The sequence below is a fragment of the Staurois parvus genome, unplaced genomic scaffold (assembly GCF_062004578.1).
Source record: "Staurois parvus isolate SC_StPar_1 unplaced genomic scaffold, SC_StPar_1.0 ptg003066l, whole genome shotgun sequence".
Lineage (NCBI taxonomy): Eukaryota > Metazoa > Chordata > Amphibia > Anura > Ranidae > Staurois > Staurois parvus.
Window position 1 is genome coordinate 6,205 of NW_028320862.1, and position 20,757 is coordinate 26,961.

General features: G+C 41.4%; 1 protein-coding gene across 1 annotated transcript; it reads left to right on the plus strand.

Moving 5' to 3' along the window:
- Positions 1-1,853: 1,853 nt before the first annotated feature.
- On the plus strand, positions 1,854-20,388 carry LOC149428642 (pancreatic lipase-related protein 2-like; the record flags this gene model as incomplete). Its single annotated transcript, XM_089667161.1, has 8 exons — positions 1,854-1,962; positions 5,701-5,811; positions 7,196-7,300; positions 8,246-8,364; positions 15,561-15,690; positions 16,286-16,397; positions 18,683-18,850; positions 20,183-20,388. Coding segments are annotated over 8 exons (936 nt in total), but the record flags the coding sequence as incomplete, so codon positions are not given.
- Positions 20,389-20,757: the final 369 nt, after the last annotated feature.

Sequence of the window (20,757 nt, forward strand, 5' to 3'; positions counted from 1 at the left end):
GGCAGATCCTCTCCAAGTCATTAAGGTTTGGTGGCTGACGTTTGGCAACTCAGACTTTCAGCTCCTCCACAGATTTTCAATCGGATTAAGGTCTGGAGACTGGCTAGGCCACTCCAGGACCTTAATGTGCTTCTTCTTGAGCCACTCCTTTGTTGCCTTGGCCGTGTGTTTTGGGTCATTGTCATGCTGGAACACCAATCCACGACCCATTTTCAATGCCCTGGCTGAAGGAAGAAGGTTCTCACCCAAGATTTGACGGTACAGTGCCCCATCCATCGTCCCTTTAATGCGGTGCAGTTGTCCTGTCCCCTTAGCAGAAAAACACCCCCAAAGCAGAATGTTTCCACCACCATGTTTGACAGTTGGGATGGTGTTCTTGAGGTCATAGGCAGCATTCCTCCTTCTCCAAACACGGCGAGTTGAGCTGATGTCAAAGAGCTCGATTTTGGTCTCATCCGACTACAACACTTTCAACTAGTCCTCCTCTGCATCATTCAGATTTTCAGTAACAAACTTCAGACGGGGCTGGACATGTGTTTCCTTGAGCAGAGGGACCTTGCGGGCACTGCAGGATTTCAATCCTTGTTGGCGTAGTGTGTTACCAATTGTTTTCTTGGTGACTGCGGTCCCAACTGTCTGGAGATCATTGACAAGATCCTCACATGTAGTTCTGAGATGATTCCTCACTGTTCTCATGATCATTGATACTCCATGAGGTGAGATCTTGCATGGTGCACCAGACCAAGGGAGAGAATGATTGCACCAACTGTTGTCACCTTCTCACCAAGCTGCTTGGCGATAGTTTGGTAGCCCAGTCCAGCCTTGTGTAGGTCTACAATCTTGTCCCTGACATCCTTGGACAGCTCTTTGGTCTTTGCCATGGTGGAGAGTTTTTAATCTGATTGTTTGATTGCTCCTGTGGACAGGTGTCTTTTACACAGGTAACAAAATGAGATTAGCAGCATTCCCTTTAGGAGACTGCTTCTAATCTCAGCTTGTTACCTGTATGAAAGACACCTGGTAGCCAAAAATCCTGCTGAATGATAGGGGATCAAATACTTATTTCCCTCATGAACATGCAAATCAGTGCTTAATTTGTTAGACATGCATTTCTTTTGAATGTTTTGTTGCTATTCTGCCTCTCAGTGTTACAATACACCTACCATTTGATTTTTAGACTGATCATTTCTTTGTGAGTGGGCAAACATTCAAAATCAGAAGGAGATCAAATACTTATTTCCTTCACTGTAAGTGGGAGGAATAGTGCCCATCATTGGTGTCAGTTGGAGGAATAGTACCCCATCATTGGTGTCAGTGGGGGAAATAATGCCCCCATTATTGGCGTTAGTAGGAGGAATAGCTCCCCAAAGGCTCAATAAAAGCGAGCAGAGGGCCACATCTGGCCCCCATTCTGAAATTTGGAGATTTCTGATCTACTGTATATCTTATGTTACAACTTTGGTAAATTGTATAATTACTTCCAGGATGATGTTTACAGTGAAAATTGGTCACTGAAAGAAGGTGTGTGTCAAGCCAAAATTTCTTTTTTTTTTTTTGCTTTTGGATGGTATAGATTTGCTATCGTCTGTGAGATTTCCTATCATTTCTTGTTATGTTTCTTGGACAAGAAATAAAGGAAAATCTCCCCAAGGGGACACAGTGAAATGAAAACTAACAGGTTCCCTACTCTATCCAAAGCTGAAAAGGAAAGTTTTGACCAAAACCCTATGAAAGGACTTTCAGGATCTTGACTTGTGATTAAAGAGATACCTAAGAAATGAGCTCAAACTCGGGTAATCCATTTATTGGTACATATGCATGATTATCACTCACAATTATCCATCTGTCCCCAGGAAGAATTGGATTACCCTCCATCCAATGTTCACATTATCGGAAGCAGCCTGGGTGCTCATATAGCTGGAGAAGCTGGGAAACGATTTCCCGGCATTCGCAGGATCACCGGTTTGTATTGTACTGACATTGTAGAGCTGTGGTGCCCCATTTGTCAGTAGTTGGAGCATTGATTTGTAAAGGAACTTTTAATAACAATAATCTCTATCAGTTTCATGTAACATGTCCCTAGTCTCCAACAGCACAATTTAAATCTCCAACCACTCTTGAAGAACAGCCCTTGACCATTTCTTCTAGTAAGTCCTACATATTAATTTTATATGCAGCCCTTTGGAGACATCAGGGGATGCATTTGAGGCTCCCTATACCTTGGAAGTCGACAACCACTGGTATACGATGTATAGGAGTCCTGTACCCTTCTCTCATAGATAGGCCCTGAATCTATTGTATCTTTGGGATTCTAGCACAGAGTAGAAGAAACACAAGAAAAGAAACCATTTGCTCTTCCCGTATTCATGTCCATATATTTTGCAGTGGTGCTCCTCACAGTAATTGGAAAGAATTGTGCTCAGCTCCTCCACAAAATATGCTCAATAGCAGTGTGATGGAAGCGTAGGCAGGACAGAACACACAAAGAAGATGGTAAACACACAAAGCTTTATTGAACTATGGAAGGCACTCAGTCAGGGTAGGAAGGTAGCGTCCAGGTACCCAAAAAGGGGAAGAGAGGGGAGGAGCCCAAAATAATTGTAATCCGGCCCACGATAGGGCAATCTAGGTAGCGATGGCCCGAGCACTCAGGGGGGGCAGTCTAGCTAGCTATGATACTCCAGACACGCAACAGGCAGTCCAAGCAAGTATTAATCCCGGCACACAATAGGGGCAGTTCAGGCAGCACTGATCTGGGCACTCAATGGGGCAGTTCAGGTAGCAATAATCTGGGCACTCAATGGGGCAGTTCAGGCAAGGGTAATCTGGGCACACAATAGGGGCAGTTCAGGCAAGGGTAATCTGGGCACACAATAGGGGCAGTTAGGGGCACACCACAACATGCGGTTTGTAGGGACACTCACGGTAGGCGGCTTGCAGACACTCAGCAGCAGGCGGCTTCCAGGGACACTTGATCAGCAGACAGGGGGCAGCTTTCCAGGGACAAAGTGGTCAGCAGACAGGGACCCTCATGGGGCTCAGCTTTCCAGGGACAACAGCAGTCTCATGGGGACTCAGCAGGGTCTAGGCTGTGGGGTCTGACCTCAGCTCCGACCTCACACAGCTTTCCAGAACAACAGCAGGCTCACGGGGACTCAGCGGGGTCTTGGCTGTGGGGTATGACCTCAGCTCAGACCTCACACAGCTTTCCAGGGACAAAGCAGTCAACATACAGGGATCCTCACGGGCTCAGCTTTCCAGGGACAACAGCAGGCTCACGGGGACTCAGCAGGGTCTTGGCTGTGGGGTCTGACCTCAGCTCAGACCTCACACAGCTTTCCAGGGACAAGGCGGTCAGCATACAGGGATCCTCACGGGCTCAGCTTTCCAGAGACAACAGCAGGCTCACGAGGACTCAGCGGGGTCTTGGCTGTGGGGTCTGACCTCAGCTCAGACCCCGCACAGCACCCTGTCCCGAGCAGGGGATGAACAGCAGGCTGGGTCCTGCACCGGCCTTCTTAAGCCGGCGCAGGGCGCTTTTCCGGTTGCCCCGGCAATGGCCGGCCCAGCATCAGGTTGCCGGGGCAACAAGGCACGCCCCCTCACTCGGGCCACGCTCAGGGAGCGCGGCCTTTGTCTCCGGCGTGTGCAGAGTGCGGGAAGCCTCATGCCCACGCTTCGCCCACCGGGGGGTGCACGGGGACAGGTCGGCGGCACTGCGCACCTGGCGGGGGGGTCGCAACTCTTCCGGCGATATTGCCGGGAGAGGTGTGATCCTTGCCACAGGGGCCACTTCCTCTCATCCTGCACAGCCTGTCTTCAAAGGTTGCGGCAGGATGAGAGGACTCAGCAAGGGGGGAGGGAGGGGGGAGGTGACAACAAAGGGGTGAGGTGACAACAGGCCGGGGGACAGCAGGCACAGGGGGGTGGGGGGAGGCACGGGCTCTCTGTGACAACTAGCCATAATCGAAACTACCAACATAGATCCTTTAAGTATATAATGCTCACCTGAAGTAAACCACTATACAGGTGGTACACAACATCTGTAACTTTACTGGGGCTTCAAAGGACAGGAAGGTGCCCTCATACAGACCCCTAGGGCCTCATAAGACAGGGCGAGGCCCAAAGGGCAGAAGGGAACATTGAACACATCTCTGGGACCCCAAAGAACAGGTGGGTCCCTCAGAAATAAAACAGCTGGGGCCCAAAAAAACAGAAGAGTCATGTTAATGCACACACCCTGAAACCCTAAAGGAAAGGAAGGCCCCCTCATACAGATCCCTAGGACTTCAAAGGGCAGGGCCAGGCCCAAAAGGTAGAAGTGAACCTTAAAGACATCTCTTGGACCCCACAGGATAGGTGGGTCCCTCAGAAAAAAACAGCTGGGGCCCAAAAAAACAGAAGAGTCATACTAATGCACACACCCCGATACCCTAAAGGTCCCATCATACAGACCCCTAGGGCCTCAAAAGACAGGGTCAATCCTTAGACAGACTCTTATCACTCCAAAGATCAAAAAAGTACCTCTGGGGCCCCAAAGGACAGGAGAGTACCACAAATCCCCCCCCCCCCCCAAACCTTATGGAATGGAGGATCCTTATACAGATCTGTTGGGTGCTGGAGGACTCTTAGTCATACTCCCAGGGCTCCAAAGGACAAGAGAGTCCCTTGAACAGATCCCAGGTGGCCTCTTCTCTGGTGGTTACCAGTAGTGCTCTATATAATGGAATAAAGGCATAGGAGTATATAGTGCTGGACCTGCCACATCTGGAGATACAACTGCATTAGTGAAATTGCAGAAGAAGCAGGCTAAAGAGGAAGGAATTATAATGGTATACATAATGTGCACAGAGTATAATAGAATGATTTCTTTCCACCATCGTCTTGTGTCCTCTTCAGGAATTATTACCATATACTAATTCATGAAGAATATTATAACTTACATTGGGTTAACACACTGTAGATGTGTGCAGAAAATGTTGTAATACAAAGTCGATTACATCCCAACCTACTTGTTGGGTGCCCTGTAATTTCACAAATGCATATGCTCTGTAAGTTGCATTGCACTGCACTGAAAACATTTCTGCAGGACATTATTACATGCATTGAGGTGCATGGGCTGTTTGAAGAAATGTGCCACAGCACACAAGAATACATACACTGCAGAGTGCTGGGTTATGGGGTAAGTGGGTCCTTCTATCTTCATGTTTTGTTGAGTCACTCTAATTCAAAAACAACCTTTGTGATCTAATTTCTATAACACTATAGCATATAATATTATAGCACAAACAAAATAGGAAATTCCTTTTCTTTTCCTTCCCTTCCTTTTAAAATTAAAAAAACCCCAATGCCTCAGTGCAGGATCTTCGTGTATTGCGGACCAGCCACTGTTGCTCTCTTTCCTTGTGCAAAGTGAATAGTTTTGTAACCATCCTCACCTGTAGTTCTCTGCAAGTGGTCTGTAGTTTCCTACAATTGAGTCTCCTGGGTCCTTCCCAAAAGCCTAGAATTCAGCTTTAAAGAGAAAAAAAATGGGTAAAAAAATGAAAACCCAAGTCAGATACAAACAATCATGAATAGGAAATTGATATATGCTGTATAAAATAAATCACAGATTGCACATTATCTGACCTGCTTTTCTTAGCATCCCTTAATAGTTTTTAATTCCAATACTCTTGTAATGGTTATCCCTTTCTGCAGGTCTGGACCCAGCTCGGCTGTACTTTGAAAACACACCAGAAGAAGTCCGGCTTGATCCGTCTGATGCTGGTTTTGTGGATGTCATTCACACTGACACAGCTGTATTACTTGGTATTTATCAAAATATCTCTCTTTCTGTCCATTCTGGGTCCAACTTGCAAGAGTAGTAGAATATATGCACATACATAGCAGATGGTACATAGATTTTCTATGTGTGTGTCAACATACATACGGGTACTTATCATTGGAATCTATTTATTTCCTTTACTTTTCTGTTTATCAGAGATTCCTGTGAGGTGCACTGTGCATGACTAGTTGCAATGATATTTCAGCTGTCAGTGCAGAAGCTCCATGTATGTTCAGATCACCCCCTGCAACCAACAAGATCTGAAAAATGGGATGGGGTCAAAGGGATGTAAGAAAGGAGAGAAGACAAAAAGAAGTTGTTGGGGTCACAAATAAGGACAATGAAACAGCTTTACAAAAGTGGCTGGGCAACTAGAACCGGTTTGTGTACAAAGATTGTTCATATGAAAAATACACATGTGATGGTGCCAAATAATATAGAAATTATAGCACAGGACCTGGATACTGGATAGTGTGTTGTGTTTGATTGTGTAATCTCTTATGGTAGCCATACATGCTTCAATAAATGATCAATTTCTTTTTCAAAAAATCTCTCCCGATAGGAATAGGCAATCAATAGTCAATAAAACATTTGATCGATATGCCACAAATGGCGAAGTGGATTCTGATTGATAGTTAGAAGATATGACAACAAGTCACCATACCATCTTGTGATCTGATTGATGGAAAGATGATCAAATTCAAGAACCAAGCATCTTCCGCCCTTGATTCAGTGTGATTGAATCAATTGAGTCTAAAGCCTGCCAAAGATAGATCAAATCTCATCCGGTTCAGCAGGGATCCATTTAAGGACAGGCTGGTTGTACTGAAGTCAATCCGTCAGTTGACTTTAGTACAACCAGCCTGTCAGATCTTTTGAATGCAATCACTGCGGGCCACTAGCAGTAACCATTGTGTTCTGCTGATGGCAGAAAATAATAGGTTCACGGGAGGCATTCCCCCATCAACACTGAATGTTGATGGAGGAATTGAGAAATTTTGTTTCCTGCAACCCATGGTTACAGTAAATAAAGTTACATCATCTAAGGCTTACCTAAATCAATCAGAACAGAAGTTATGCCTATTGTGGGTTTTTTTTTTTTTTTTCTTGCTGACTCAACAGCTTTGACCAAATTGCACATTGATCAGGTAATGAAAAAGAAGCTTTTATGGCCACCATTATAGGTCTTCCATCTGTGTCTGCAGTACTGCCCCCTGGACTGAATGTAATTCAGTGGACAAGATATCCTGATCACCCGCCTAGCTCTGGCTGTCCTGTGGCACACAGCCCTGATGGCAAAAGTAGAAAAGGGAGAACTTAAACATTAGGAGAATGGAATGTTAATCAATATCATGTTCTTTATGCCAGGACTTGGTATAGTAAAACCAATAGGACATTTCGATTTTTACCCGAATGGAGGCATACATCAGGCGGGGTGTCCCGAAAGACTGGCATTCCTGTGGATCATGCGTGGTAAGGATTTATGCTGCAGTATCAATCGGCTTTGTGTAGTGTTGAGATTGGTCATGTGCGGCAGTTCATGGTTTTTTTTTGGTCAAGTTGGCAGGCATCATAATTGATAATGGATCTGCAAAGAGTAACATTTTGGGGGGATTTTTATGTTTTTTTCATAAATGACTTGTCAAAAGTTTGTATATTTTTATTTCTAGGGGCCTTTTTTTGTGAATGAGTAGGGGTACTATTTACATGGGAGGGGGCAGTATATGGGGACCCTCTTATTATTAAAGGGGGCTGGCAAATTCTATTAAGCCCCCCCTTCAAAGACCCCTACAACCATGGGCCAGGGTTGAGGGAAAGGGCCAGTGTTCTCTTTAACATGGAGGCTCTCCTCCATGTTGAGGGCATGTGGCCTGGTATGGTTCAGGGGAGAATGGGGGCACCTGCCCCCTTTCCTGGCCAGCCAGACTGCATGCTTGGATTAATGGACTGGTATGGATTTTTGGGAGATCTCACACTTGTTTTTTTTTTTCATTTGTGTGTTTGTTAGTAACCCTTTAAAATCCACTAAAACTGGAGAGTACAAAATCTCTGCATAGAAAGCAATCATCTTCCAGGTTTTATTGCCAATGTTTAATTGAACAAGGTGAAGTTAGAAGCTGATTGGTTACCATGCACAGCTGCACCAGACTCTGAGTGCTCCAGTTTTAGTAAATCTCCTACAAAGGGTTTGTTATGCATCTCGGGGAGCACTCCATGCATTTTTTTTTTATTCCTAATGTAGGATGTGCTACAGGAAAAAAATCACTGGTCCTGGCATCATGTAATTTTTTTTGCATTGGTACATGTTCCCTGGGGTTGTGCCTACCTGGTGGTGAGTTATATAAGTTAGATCCAGCTCTCTGTGTGTTAGGGTCTATTATGTACCGCAGGTATAAAAATATATTCTTTAATTGGCAGACATGTTGGAGACATTCGCCTGCAACCACTTCCGAGCATTCCACTATTACATGCACAGCATCCAATACCCCAGTGGCTTCATCAGTTACCCCTGTGACAGCTATGAGAACTTCACCTCTGTAAGTGGAATTTACTGCAGTACTGACAGATTGCATGGCCCTACACCATGGGGCTGGAGAACAAAACAGAGTTCTTGCAAATAGCAGCCAATTAGAAATCATTGTTCATTTTATGAAAGAATTAGACAAGAATTCTGATTGGTTGCTATAGAAAGAATCTCTAATGTTTTGCTAAAATTGGTTTCCTTTTTTTTACAATCTTTTCTTATCTTCGTGCACTCAAATGTAATTCTTACTAATTTATTATTATACAGGATTTATATAGAACCAACAGTTTGCGCAGCGCTTTACAAAATGAAGTTAGACATTACAGTTACAATACAATTTGGTACAAGAGGAAACAGAGGGCCCGGCTCCTGGGAGCTTACAATCATTTCTTGTCATAATCTAATTTTTTTGCTGATTTGTAAATGTGATGTGAGAAAAAGATGAAAACTCAACACTGGCAAAAACCAAGGAAAAACCTTTTAATGCTCAAGAAGGAAATCAAGTACTTCTGCTTCCTCTCTTCCTGCTAACTGGCCAGTGCGGTTAAGAGTTTTTATTGCTGTCTGTGTTCCTGTTAAAGAGATACAACCTTTCAACTTGTCTTGGAAACAAGCTCAACTCTGTATATGCAAAGGAAAATAGGGGAGCTCAGGTCCATAATGGGGATAGTACTGACATGACCCAAAAGAACCTCAATGACTCAATATTGATATATGGTCCAGAAACATTTAGACAAAGTAAAGGGGAATGAAGCAGGTGGACCAGGTGACATGCACCCATGTGTCCTCAAAGAGTTGAACTCTTATTGCTAAGCCTTTGTTTCTAATGTTTAGAGACTCTTTAATAACTAACTCAGTACCACTTGATTGATACAAGGTCAATGTGGTGCCTACAGTATAGATAAAAAGGGATCAAAGTATTTACCCAGTAATTACAGGCCACTTAATTTAACTTCTATACTCAGGAGGATACTTGAGAGTTTGCTGAAAGACCTCATACAAGAGTTTTTTGTAAAAAAAAACAATATTATGAGCAATAGTCAGCATGAATTCAAGACAGAAATTGTTAAAGAAATCTGATTTTTTTTTCATGAGGAAATTAGCAAAAACTCTGCAAAACTTTGCAAAAGTGTTTGTCACAGAACCCCCGCTTGCACGGCTTTTGTGTAAGTTCACCTCTTTAAGCCCACTGACAGTACTTTAATTGTGGATGGGTGGCTTCCTAGGCTCAGCAATGTAAATATACATTGTCTAGAACATGCGCACTGGTGTGCCCCCTGAGGCGCTGCTCCTGTGTCCGCTGTGTCGAGTGAACACAGCGGATTTCTGTTTCTATGCAATCACATAATCACAATGTAAACAAAACTGCTATGAATGACTTTCATATGATTAGCTATCACATGGAACCTAGCCCAATCACAGCACCCTTTATCATGTTATAGCTGTGGACCAATCATAGCATGTCAGTTAAAGCTATTGCTTATGACAGCGATCATCACTGTTATAAGCAATCAGATTATGATGTTATAAGCTTTACATACGGTCTCCAGTCAGTATCTCTGACCACTGCCACACCAGTCATATTATGACATTGTATTGTACTGGTGACTGTATGTTAAAAAAAAATTGTGGAAAAATAAAAAATTATTGAATTTCTTCATTTTTCAAAAAATTACAACAAAAAATTACAACTTAAGAAAACTCACTATGTCTCTTACCAAATACCTTGGACTGTCTACTTTCCAAAAAGGGGTCACTTGGGGAGTATTTGTACTGCCCTGGCATTTTAGGGCCACCAGAAATGAGAGAGGCCATCAGTATATCAGGATTGATCAATTATCATATATATATATATATATATATATACGGTATATATATATATATATATATATATATATATATATATATATATATAAATATATATATATATATAACACCCTGCTGCAAGTGTTGATGCAGGATGTTAAAACGAACACAAGACAGCAGTATCCTGCAGAATAGTGGCATTCACACTCTGTAGAAGAGCAGCACCATGGAGCTTGTATGCTGAACCGCAGGACTTTACTAAGGAGCAGTGTAGTAAAGAACTACATTGTCCAGAGGAGCAGGCGTGTGGGTGAAGGCATATATATGTGAAAGCCCAGGAGATGAGACAGGAAGTGAGAAGAGAGAGATCTGGAGAGAGGAGTGTGCTGACTGTGGAAGGACCGGGCCAGGCCATGGAAATAGTGAGAGAAGGGAGGCAAGAAGAGTTTCCTGATCACTGATCTTGCTGCATTGCGGAGAGAGCTAATCTGTCAGCAGGTGACCGGATGGATTGCTGCAGGTGGGACTGGAGAGTGTGGGGGTCTTATCGGAAAAGTGCGAAAGACAGCCAGAGCTCGCCAGATGCCATCCCTTGGGTGAGAGAGTCCCAAGCATTACCAAGGACAGGGAACACTGACACCTGTTCCACCTTTGCTATTCTCCTGCACACAGTTGTGGACATTGCACGTAGTTATTAGAAGTTCCTTCATCTACTATCGTTTGACCACACTTAACACAACCTTATCACCAGAACTGTTAGCAGGACAGTCAGGCCACAGACTGAACCACCGCTGTGTCACCACTATCATTATTGCACTCTATTAAGGAGGCCTTTTCCTATTGTGCCTATAATCTTGCAGTCCAGAGAGGGGTTGTCCTGTGCCAACAATCACTTCTGCCAGCTTAACCACTTGTTGCTTTAGATTCACTAGTGGCTAGTGCTTTAAAGGAATATCACACCAGTCAATTTTTGCTTCCAGGAGGAGTGCTGTTCTTCCCTTCCTTTATTGCATTGTTTCTCAGAGAACCATAATTCACACCTCTTTTCACTGTGCCCCAACTGGGCCCCATCACATGCGTAGAAGACTCTTCTTAAAGAACTTTAACAAACATTGGTGGGTTTAGGGTAAATAGCTTTTTCCTTATCTCAGGCTACCTCCTTGCCATCAGGTCCTGAGGGCCCAAAGTGAGCTAGTCTACCTGGTTGATAGTTCTCACTGTTCACTGGGGACTGTAAAGCCACCTCAGGTTGAAGGTGTTGGGATAGTTTCTGAAAAGCAGGCCTGCTAACATTAACTAAGACCCTGTGATAAGTGTTATTTTCTTTCATTGTTTAACCCTTTCAATACCGTGCAATTTTACACCTTCCTGCCCAGGCCATTTTTCAGGTTTCAGCACTCTCACACTTTGAATGACAATTGCGCGGTCATACAACACTGTACCCAAACTAAAAATTTTATCATTTTCTTCACACAACTAGAGCTTTCTTTTGGTGGTATTTAATCACCGCTGGGGTTTTTATTTTTTGCTAAATTAACAAAAAAAGACCAAAAATTTTGAAAAAAAAACATTATTTTTCTTTGTTTCTGTTATAAAAGTTTACAAAAAAATAATTGTTCTTCATAAATTTAGGCCGAGATGTATTCTGCTACATGTCTTTGGTGAAAATAACCCAAATTAGGATGTATTATTTAGTTTGTAGGAAAGTTATAGAGTTCACAAACTATGGTATAGATCTGAATATTGATCAATCCTGAAGTACTGACAGCCAATCTAATATCTTGAGGTCCAAGAATGTCAGAATAGTACAGAGATCCCCAAATGACCCCTTTTTGCAGAGTAGACAGTCCGACGTACTTCATAAGAGGCATGGCGAGTTTTTTGAAGTTGTATTTTTTTGTCATAATTTTTCGGAAAATGAAAAAATTAAAAAAATTATTTTCTCTATTTTTTTTTTTACATACTGTCACCAGTGCAGTACAGCGTCATCATATAACTGGCATGGCGGTGAACAGGGACACTGACTGGTGACAGTATGAAAAAAAAATATATATATTTTTTTTTTAATTTGTTTTAATTTTTTTATTATATTTATTTTTTTATTACTTTTTTTATTTTTTTTAAGATTTTTTTTTCATATTTTACTATGACCAAAGTAGTACAATGTTACCATAGTAACATTGTACTAAGTAGTACAATGTTACCATAGTAACATTGTACTACTTTGGGGACTTTGGGGAAGTGATCAGTATTTATTTTTTTTTTTTACACAATTTGCTTATATCAAAGAATTACTTTGCTATAAGCAAGCATTTACCTGAATGAAATCGATTCATTCAGCTTTTTTTTTTTTTTTTTTTTTTTTTGTGCTTAGCTGTGATTTGGTCACAGCTAATCACATGACATGTGCATGTGATTAGCTGTGATTTGGTCACAGCTAATCACATGACATGTGCATGTGATTAGCTGTGACCATTCACAGCTAGGCACTAGTATACAATGGATGGCATGAATGAAGCCATCCATTGTATACAACTGTCATGTGATAAATATAAATAAACAGCGCAAACATAGACCTTTAAATCAAATCAATATACAAAGTGCAAACATATATAAAAAATTATATTAATAGTGAAGTCCATCATGGTTAATAGACAACAAAAGTTCAGAAATCTCAAAAAAATATTTTGTGCAAAAAAATTTTTCAAATTCTTCTTCTAATGTAAAGAAAAAAAAAAAAAAAATCTTCCACCTTCCACCCGTGCAAACCAACATCAAATGCACTCACCAGATTTAGGTGAATGAAACGCCTTTTAGGAATTTATATGGGATCCTAAACCCTCTTTCGTATCCACTCTATAGGAATCCTCACCTTCAGTGTAGGCTCCACCATACAACCGGGGAGAGAAAAATCTCAGATAGTGTAATATTGCAGAATACCATTTATGAATAAAATCAAGGATTAAGGCCACTCATATTTAAATCACTTTAAAAAGGCATATTTATTAGGACAAGCTTCTTCCAGATGGACAATGAATGTAAGACAACCTCCCATGGAATCTCACATCACAGCTCCAGGATACAGCAGAAGTTCCACAGAGACCAAACATACACAGATCCCAAAAGATGGCCGCTGGAACGCACCGCTCAGCGTGCGCTCCACTCACCGGAAGTGGCGTCAGACGTACGGGGTAACAACCGGAAATGCGTCAGCGCGTTTCGCCCCTCCCATCGCCCCTCTCAAGTTTCGCCCCTCTCAAGTTGACGTCTTGAGAACGCCCGATGGGAGGGGCGAAACGCGTCGACGCATTTCCGGTTACACTATCTAAGATTTTTCTCTCCCCGGTTGTATGGTGGAGCCTACACTGAAGGTGAGGATTCCTATAGAGTGGATACGAAAGAGGGTTTAGGATCCCATATAAATTCCTAAAAGGCGTTTCATTCACCTAAATCTGGTGAGTGCATTTGATGTTGGTTTGCACGGGTGGAAGGTGGAAGTTTTTTGTTTTTTTGTTTTTTTTGTTTGTTTTTTTTTTTTTCTTTACATTAGAAGAATTTGAAAAATTTTTTTGCACAAAATATTTTTTTGAGATTTCTGAACTTTTGTTGTCTATTAACCATGATGGACTTCACTATTAATATAATTTTTTATATATGTTTGCACTTTGTATATTGATTTGATTTAAAGGTCTATGTTTGCGCTGTTTATTTATATTTTTCACATTTTGTGTTCACCACATTGCACAGCAGCAGGATAGATCCTGTAGTAGGGTGTTTAACTTGGCGCAGGAAGAATTTTTTAGTTTTTACAACTGTCATGTGACCTGCTGTGATTGGTCACAGCAGGTCACATGGTACAAGCAACGGGAGGCGGTACTCGGATCTGTCATCGGCCGTGTCCGAGGTGCACGGCCGGTGACAGATCGCGCTGCTGCGCCGCTCTGCATTAGCGCAAACTGCGCATGTGCGGGAGCACGCCAAATGGCGTGCACCCGGAATGCAGGAACACTTTTGAAGCCGCCAAACGGCCATTGGCCGGGCGGCTAATGGTTAAAGTTGACACAAGCTGCATTGAAGTGCTATAAACCTCTTACCAAGTCACTCTAATCAATGTGTGAGTCTACTGATTTGAGAGTGATATCCAGTTAAGAGTGTACTATAGTGTCAGCAGGGGTTGGGCTTTCAGAAAGGGGTCCAGAGCAACAGGGAGCTCAAAAATATTCCAGAAACTCCTAAGGGGGTAGTGCTACACATATAAAAAGTAAAAGTAAAATTCCAGTATCCATACCATAGTTTATAGGTGCTATAACTTTCACACAAACCAATTAATATACACTTATTGGGATTTTTTTTTACCAAAGACATGTAGCAGGTTTACATTTTAGCCTAAACGTATGAATAGATTTGATTTTATTGGATATGCTCTACAACAGAAAGTAGGAAATTTTTTAAAATTTATATAGCAAAAAATAAAAACCTAGTGGTGAGCAGATACCACCAAAATAAATCTCTATTTGTGTGAAAAAAATATATAAATTTAATTTGTTTATTAATTTATTTGCATTTTAATTGCATTTTGTCCAATTAAAATAGCACAGTGCTGAATAGCAAAAAATGGCCTGCTCATGAAGGGGGTAAAACCTTCCTTCGGTAGATAACTGGTTAAAAGACTATATTCAGAGAGTAGAGGGTAATGATTCACACATACGGGTTATTAGTGGCGTGCCCCAAGGTTCAGTATTGGGACCCCTATTTTTTAAAACCTACATTTAGTTAAACCTTTTGTAAATAAAAAATCAGTACATGGGAAGGTACTTACATTTGATCTAAAGTGTCCCTTGTGCTGGAGCCGGCTGTCATGGTGAAAATCCTTTGTCCTCTGCCCTGCCCATCCCTTCCCTATACTGTGCAGCCATAATCCATAATCTGATGCTCCAGGGGTTATTAGAGCCAAGGGCCTTGTCACAGAAACTCATCATGAGTGATGACTATGCCTGCCCTTTCCACCCCCTCCTCCACTTATAGAAGTTATACTACAGCTTTCATGAATGAACAGCTGTCTAATAAAAGGTCAACCTCCTCCATTCATAGTGCGCCTTTTTTTAGGGTTCTTTATATGGAAGCTTTCTATTTTTATTTTTCAATGCCTTTTTTCAACCTAACTATTTAACTATGTAACCCCTGTCACTGGGAGAGAAAGTGAAGGAGAAACCTAAATGTTGAGTTGCCACCAGAAAAGAAACAGAAAAGAAATAGATGGAATTGATTATAAAATCTGACAGGTGTTTTAATCATTCCTCAGTCCATCTAAAGTTAAAAAAAGTCTTGATTTTAGTTATACTTAAATGTTAATCTCCAAAACTGCGTATTAAAATAACAGATGGTTGTGTCTTCTCCTTCCAGGGCTCCTGTTTCCCCTGCCCCTTCCAGAGATGCCCCACTATGGGTCATCACTCAGAACAATATTACAACATCACAGACCCAAAGATGAAACTCTACCTGAACACTGGCAAGGACCCTCAGAACTTCTCCAGTGAGTAAAGGGGGAGGAAATTCTTTTGTGCTGCCCAAGGTCACCATTTTATTCCTCAGTTCTTGGAAGATAACCTGGAGAGGTGTACAATGAAGAATTCTCTCCAATATATAATGGTGTAAAAAGGTGAAAAAGAGACCATAGATATTGGTGGAATAGATAAAAATAGGTGTGTGATGGTACGTATTTATCAAGCTAGTATTAAATTACCTAGTATTGGTCATATTCAACTGAACTTTTTAATATAAGACGCCTCTGTTCATCCAAGCCTTTGCTATTGAAGAATTAAGAAATTAGAAAAGAACAAACAACCCAGATAAGCAGCGAATTGTCTTCAACATTACACAACAAGTCCAAATGAATGTTACCAACTGCTATTAGATATAGAAATATAGAAAAAAGAATCATAAAATTGTACAAGAGCGAATTCCCAGGTTTTTTTTTCCTTGTTTGAGATCTGGTGAAACAAAATGTAAAATCCCCACAGGGTGCTTTACCACTGCCAGGACTGGAATAAGAAACATATTATGGAATATTGATATGAATGTTTCCTGTTGAAAATCTGAAAACTCCTGGCATTCTACCTTCTCTGCAGGTTGGAAATATAAAATTTATTTAACATTAAACGGAACAGCAGAAACATCTGGAAAAATGTATGTATCACTTTATGAGGCTGGAGGAAAAATGACAGAGCATCTGCTGGAGAGGTAAGACAGAGAATCTCTAGCCATAACCTATGGCCATGCCGTGGCAACATATAGGGTAGTATACTGTAACTAAATATGTGTATCTGCTAAAGTGTGTCATGTAGACCTGCATATCTGGAAAAACATTGATGTTTACAAATCTCAATAGCTGAAGCTGAAATTTACACACATAAGGACTCATTGCAGTGACTTCAGAGCAATGACTCATTCCCTTATTAGTTGAAAGTGTTAGAGAGAGTCAGAAAGCTTTTACCCCTAGCAGTGTAAGAAGCCCCACTTCAAGGTGATTTTTTTTCTTAAGTGGAGCTTTAAAGTCTCATATAATATTTAGCATGGTAATGTCCATTTAAAAGTTGTTTTCAATCTATTTTTAATCTGCAGCTTTTATTAAAATATCCCCTGGTGATCCTGCCTTAAGGGGCTTTGTTCAAGTACCTCCTAATATAGGGTGCCCTTAAAATAGGAAGTGCTCTGTCCCTAACAAGTATCAAATCACCTTATCAGTGACTCGCTGTACTAGACAGTTCAGTTCTTGTAGAGCAAACTAGCTCTGGTGTGGCTGCTCTCAGGAAACCGGGGTGCCTCTAGCTGGAGGCGTCTGGATTTTAGGATCTGTGTGTAAAAAGTCTAATGAGCATACCAGTCCAAAAATCTAGTCTAGCCAAATATTTTATTTTTAATGTTTAGCTCAGAACAAGCTATCATGTTTTAAAAGCTCCCTCTTCATTAGGGTTTGTGTGACCTGGAATAGTAGCACTCAGTTTGGGTTACGTAGTAGAAGACGTTGGGTTATACTGACACTTGGCCCTATTATAGCCCCAGTCCAGCCATTAAATAAGCCCTAAAGAAGTAGGAGGCCCATACCCTAAAATGAGTGTGCTGTAACTGACGTCCTCATTTAATAAATATTTTAGGTAGGATGACCATCTTTACTGGGCACTTTAATCTTGTATCCAGAGAGGTAGCTGCCTAGGACTTGAGCCAGGTCGACACACTACACGCTTTCACTTCCTCCAAGGATGGCACCCCTCTTTTGGATTTACACTAAACCCTGTTCCTTCCTAGTCCTACATACAGGAATTTTGGTGTGCTTTCAGAAAACGCACCAAGACTGTCTAATCTAATACAAGGCTATGAAAAAGCGCAGGCAACCTGCATGGAAACTGCGAGTACACTGTGCTGCACCTGTGCAGTGAGGAAACTGCACTGGAGCAGTGTGCAAGGAGACTTAGACTTTAAAGAGGAATTTTGGTCCAGTTTTAAACAAATTAAAAGTCAGCAACTACAAATACAATAACCAGGCGCGGACTGACCATTTGGAAACTCGGGCACTGCCCGAGGGCCCGGGGTCAGTAGGGGGCCCCATGAGATGCCCCTGGTACCTTTTTCATAGGCTTTTTTGAATTTGGGCAAGGGCACAGGGGCCCCATGATCCCCTATTGCCCAGGGGCCCCATGAGTTGTCAGTCCGCCCCTGACAGTAACTATTGACTTTTAACAAACGGGTGCTCACAGCCCAGGAGATGTATTCACTGGAGTCAATCCTTCACCAGGCTTCGGATCCCTGGCTCCCAGTGGTGGGGGGTGGTGAAGGAGAAGGATGAGTGAAGCTTTCACTTTAAGTGAAGGTCTGCTTCAAATGAATCCCTGGTAGTGAAAAAACAAATAATAATCCACAGTTTAAAGAACAAACTGAATGTCATCAAGTTAAGGATCTACTTTAACTCTAGCCTTGCCTTCACTTTTGCACACTTGTACCGGCTCCTCTCCTGTACTGAAATTGCTTATCCTGATTTCCCTGCACACTGTGAGCTTTAGAAGCAGCAAGTCAAATTAAGCCCAGATAGCTTCCTGGCCGAAGGATGTCCATCACATAGCCTTTTCCTCCCCAACCTGACTATCCCTGCCCCCCCCCCCTTTATTCACTGGATTTTAGAATTACATGTGGGCGTCACCATAGTTCTCTGTGTTCAGCACCCTGCTAGACCATTGTCTGCCTACATTGCATAAAGAATATTCATTTCATTAGTGTTTTAATGAGGTGTGAAAGGAAGAACCGGGGAAGACAAAAGAATAAGTAGATTAATTTCAGCTTTAAATGCTTATTTGTAAAAAAAAAAATTAAATATAGTTAAAAAAAAAAATATATATATATATATATATTTATATATACAACAGTTTGTAATCATACAATGTTGACACACAACCAATAAATGTACTAATGAATAGTATGTAATTACTGTATGTAATTCAGAATTCAGTACAATATTTTTTTTCCCTCCATAGTTACAGTCTGGTCCCTGGGAAAACCTATTATGAGTTTATCGACTCCGAAGTGATGTTACATCCATTAGATCATTTAACATTCCACTGGACCCCATTACAATTCAACAATTTCACGTTAGATCTGGGAGCATCCAGATTTGACATACAAACCGGAGAAGATGGAACCATGTAAGCCACTCACAATGTTCTGTATGGCAGAGGAAATAGTGCTGATTGGGTTAGAGACAGCCAGGAGGCAAACAACTAATTGCTCTCTGTTATGCTTTCCTTTGATCAGTTCCCCTCTCAAAATCTCGCCAAATTATAAGATTTTTTTCATATAAGCCATAATAATTGTTCCTTTATGGATCTCTGTAAATTGAGAATCCAGCATGGGTTACAACACAGATAGGACTAAATATAATATTGTATTCTGCATCTGTGCTGTAACCTGGATGTACTGTTGGCCGAGAGGCATAAAAATAGGATTTACATGCTTACTGTAAAATACTTTCCCCGGAGTCCATTGATGGACACAGGAAGTCTTACAAATGCTTGGATTGAAGAAATATTTTCAGAGTGGTCCAACTTGCCTCCTCCCTGATTTCTCACCTCCATCCTTCCTGTGCCATTGCACAAATTAGCAGATCTTCCAGGGAAGATTTCTAAAGGTTCATTATATCCAGCTGAACAAAAACCATGTTGTCCATCAGCAGTGCCTGCACCAACTGTTCCCGTAACAGGATGTCATCAAATTACTGCACAATAGGAATGCCATGAGAGGACAACAGGGCAGAAATTGGCATGATGATGAACACCCAAAGTTCAAAAGATAGACTGAAGAGTAGGGCCAAAGACTAATAGCGTAAGGGCCACACAGCAAAGTAAATGGTAATACGCTGGAAAAACAGGAACATGTAGGGACTTGATCCTTGGTGTCCACAGAAGCCAGAAATCTTGTTTATGCAAGGAGGTAACAACAGTGGATTCCCTGTAGAATTTCTAACAAGAAGACATTCACAGTTTTGATATCCATGATGGGACAGATGGCCCTTTTGGGTATGGGAACAATGAACAAGTTAAAAAAAAATCCTAGAAACCACATTGCAACAGGAACTTGGGCCATAACACCTAGGTCCAGATGACACATGATGGCTCAATTGAGATCTGAAATGTGTGCAATGACACAGAAAGGATGAAGTAGGTCTTCAAAACCAGTTCTTGAATCTAAGCATTGGAGATGCACCTTGTGTAAATAAAAACACAAAGGTTTATTCTTCAATAGATGAGAAAGAAATAATGATTGGCATAGCTCCACCAACTATTAAAAAAAAATTGGAATAAAGCCCTTATTTTTTTATTTGTAAAGGAAATAAGACATGTAGATACAATGTATATAGTTGAGTTCATTTTCTGGCCAGGGATCTTCTAAAACAGAGAGATTAATATTTAATATTAATATATAAAATATATTATTATTTTTCTTTGTCTTTGTAAAAAAAATTTTTTGTCTCCCAATAGTTCATCATTCTGCAGTGCTGAGATGGTTCTGGCTAACACCATGCAGTTCCTGGGCCCCTGCAGTGATCTGGATGACCCCTAGTTGGACCACCGTTACGTCCACCTCAGAGACTTAAAGTAGTACTGCAGAAAAAAATACATCTATGAAAAAAACTTATTTCTATGTATTTCTTCAAAATATATTAAAGCATTTTATATTCAACTCAGTCAGACATATTCCATGAGATCTGTCTTTATGTTATGTTATATGATGTAGAGTATATTGTAGATGGTACTTTTCACCCCACACACCAGAATATTTATAAACAAGTCAACAGGTAATTTGCCCAACATTGAGCCCCCCCATACAACATACGTAAAATTATAGGCATAATCAGGACTTTTTTTCACCGGGAATGTGTGGGAACACACCTCTAGCACTAAATGTATGTAATGGCAATGGATGCTGGGGTGTTCTGGGGGGTCTATTGTCACTGGTTGCTGGTACATATATTGTCGCTGGGGGGATCTGTTGTTGCAGGGGGGGTCTGTTACTGGGGAATTTGTTGTTGGCGAGGGATCTATTGTTGATGGGG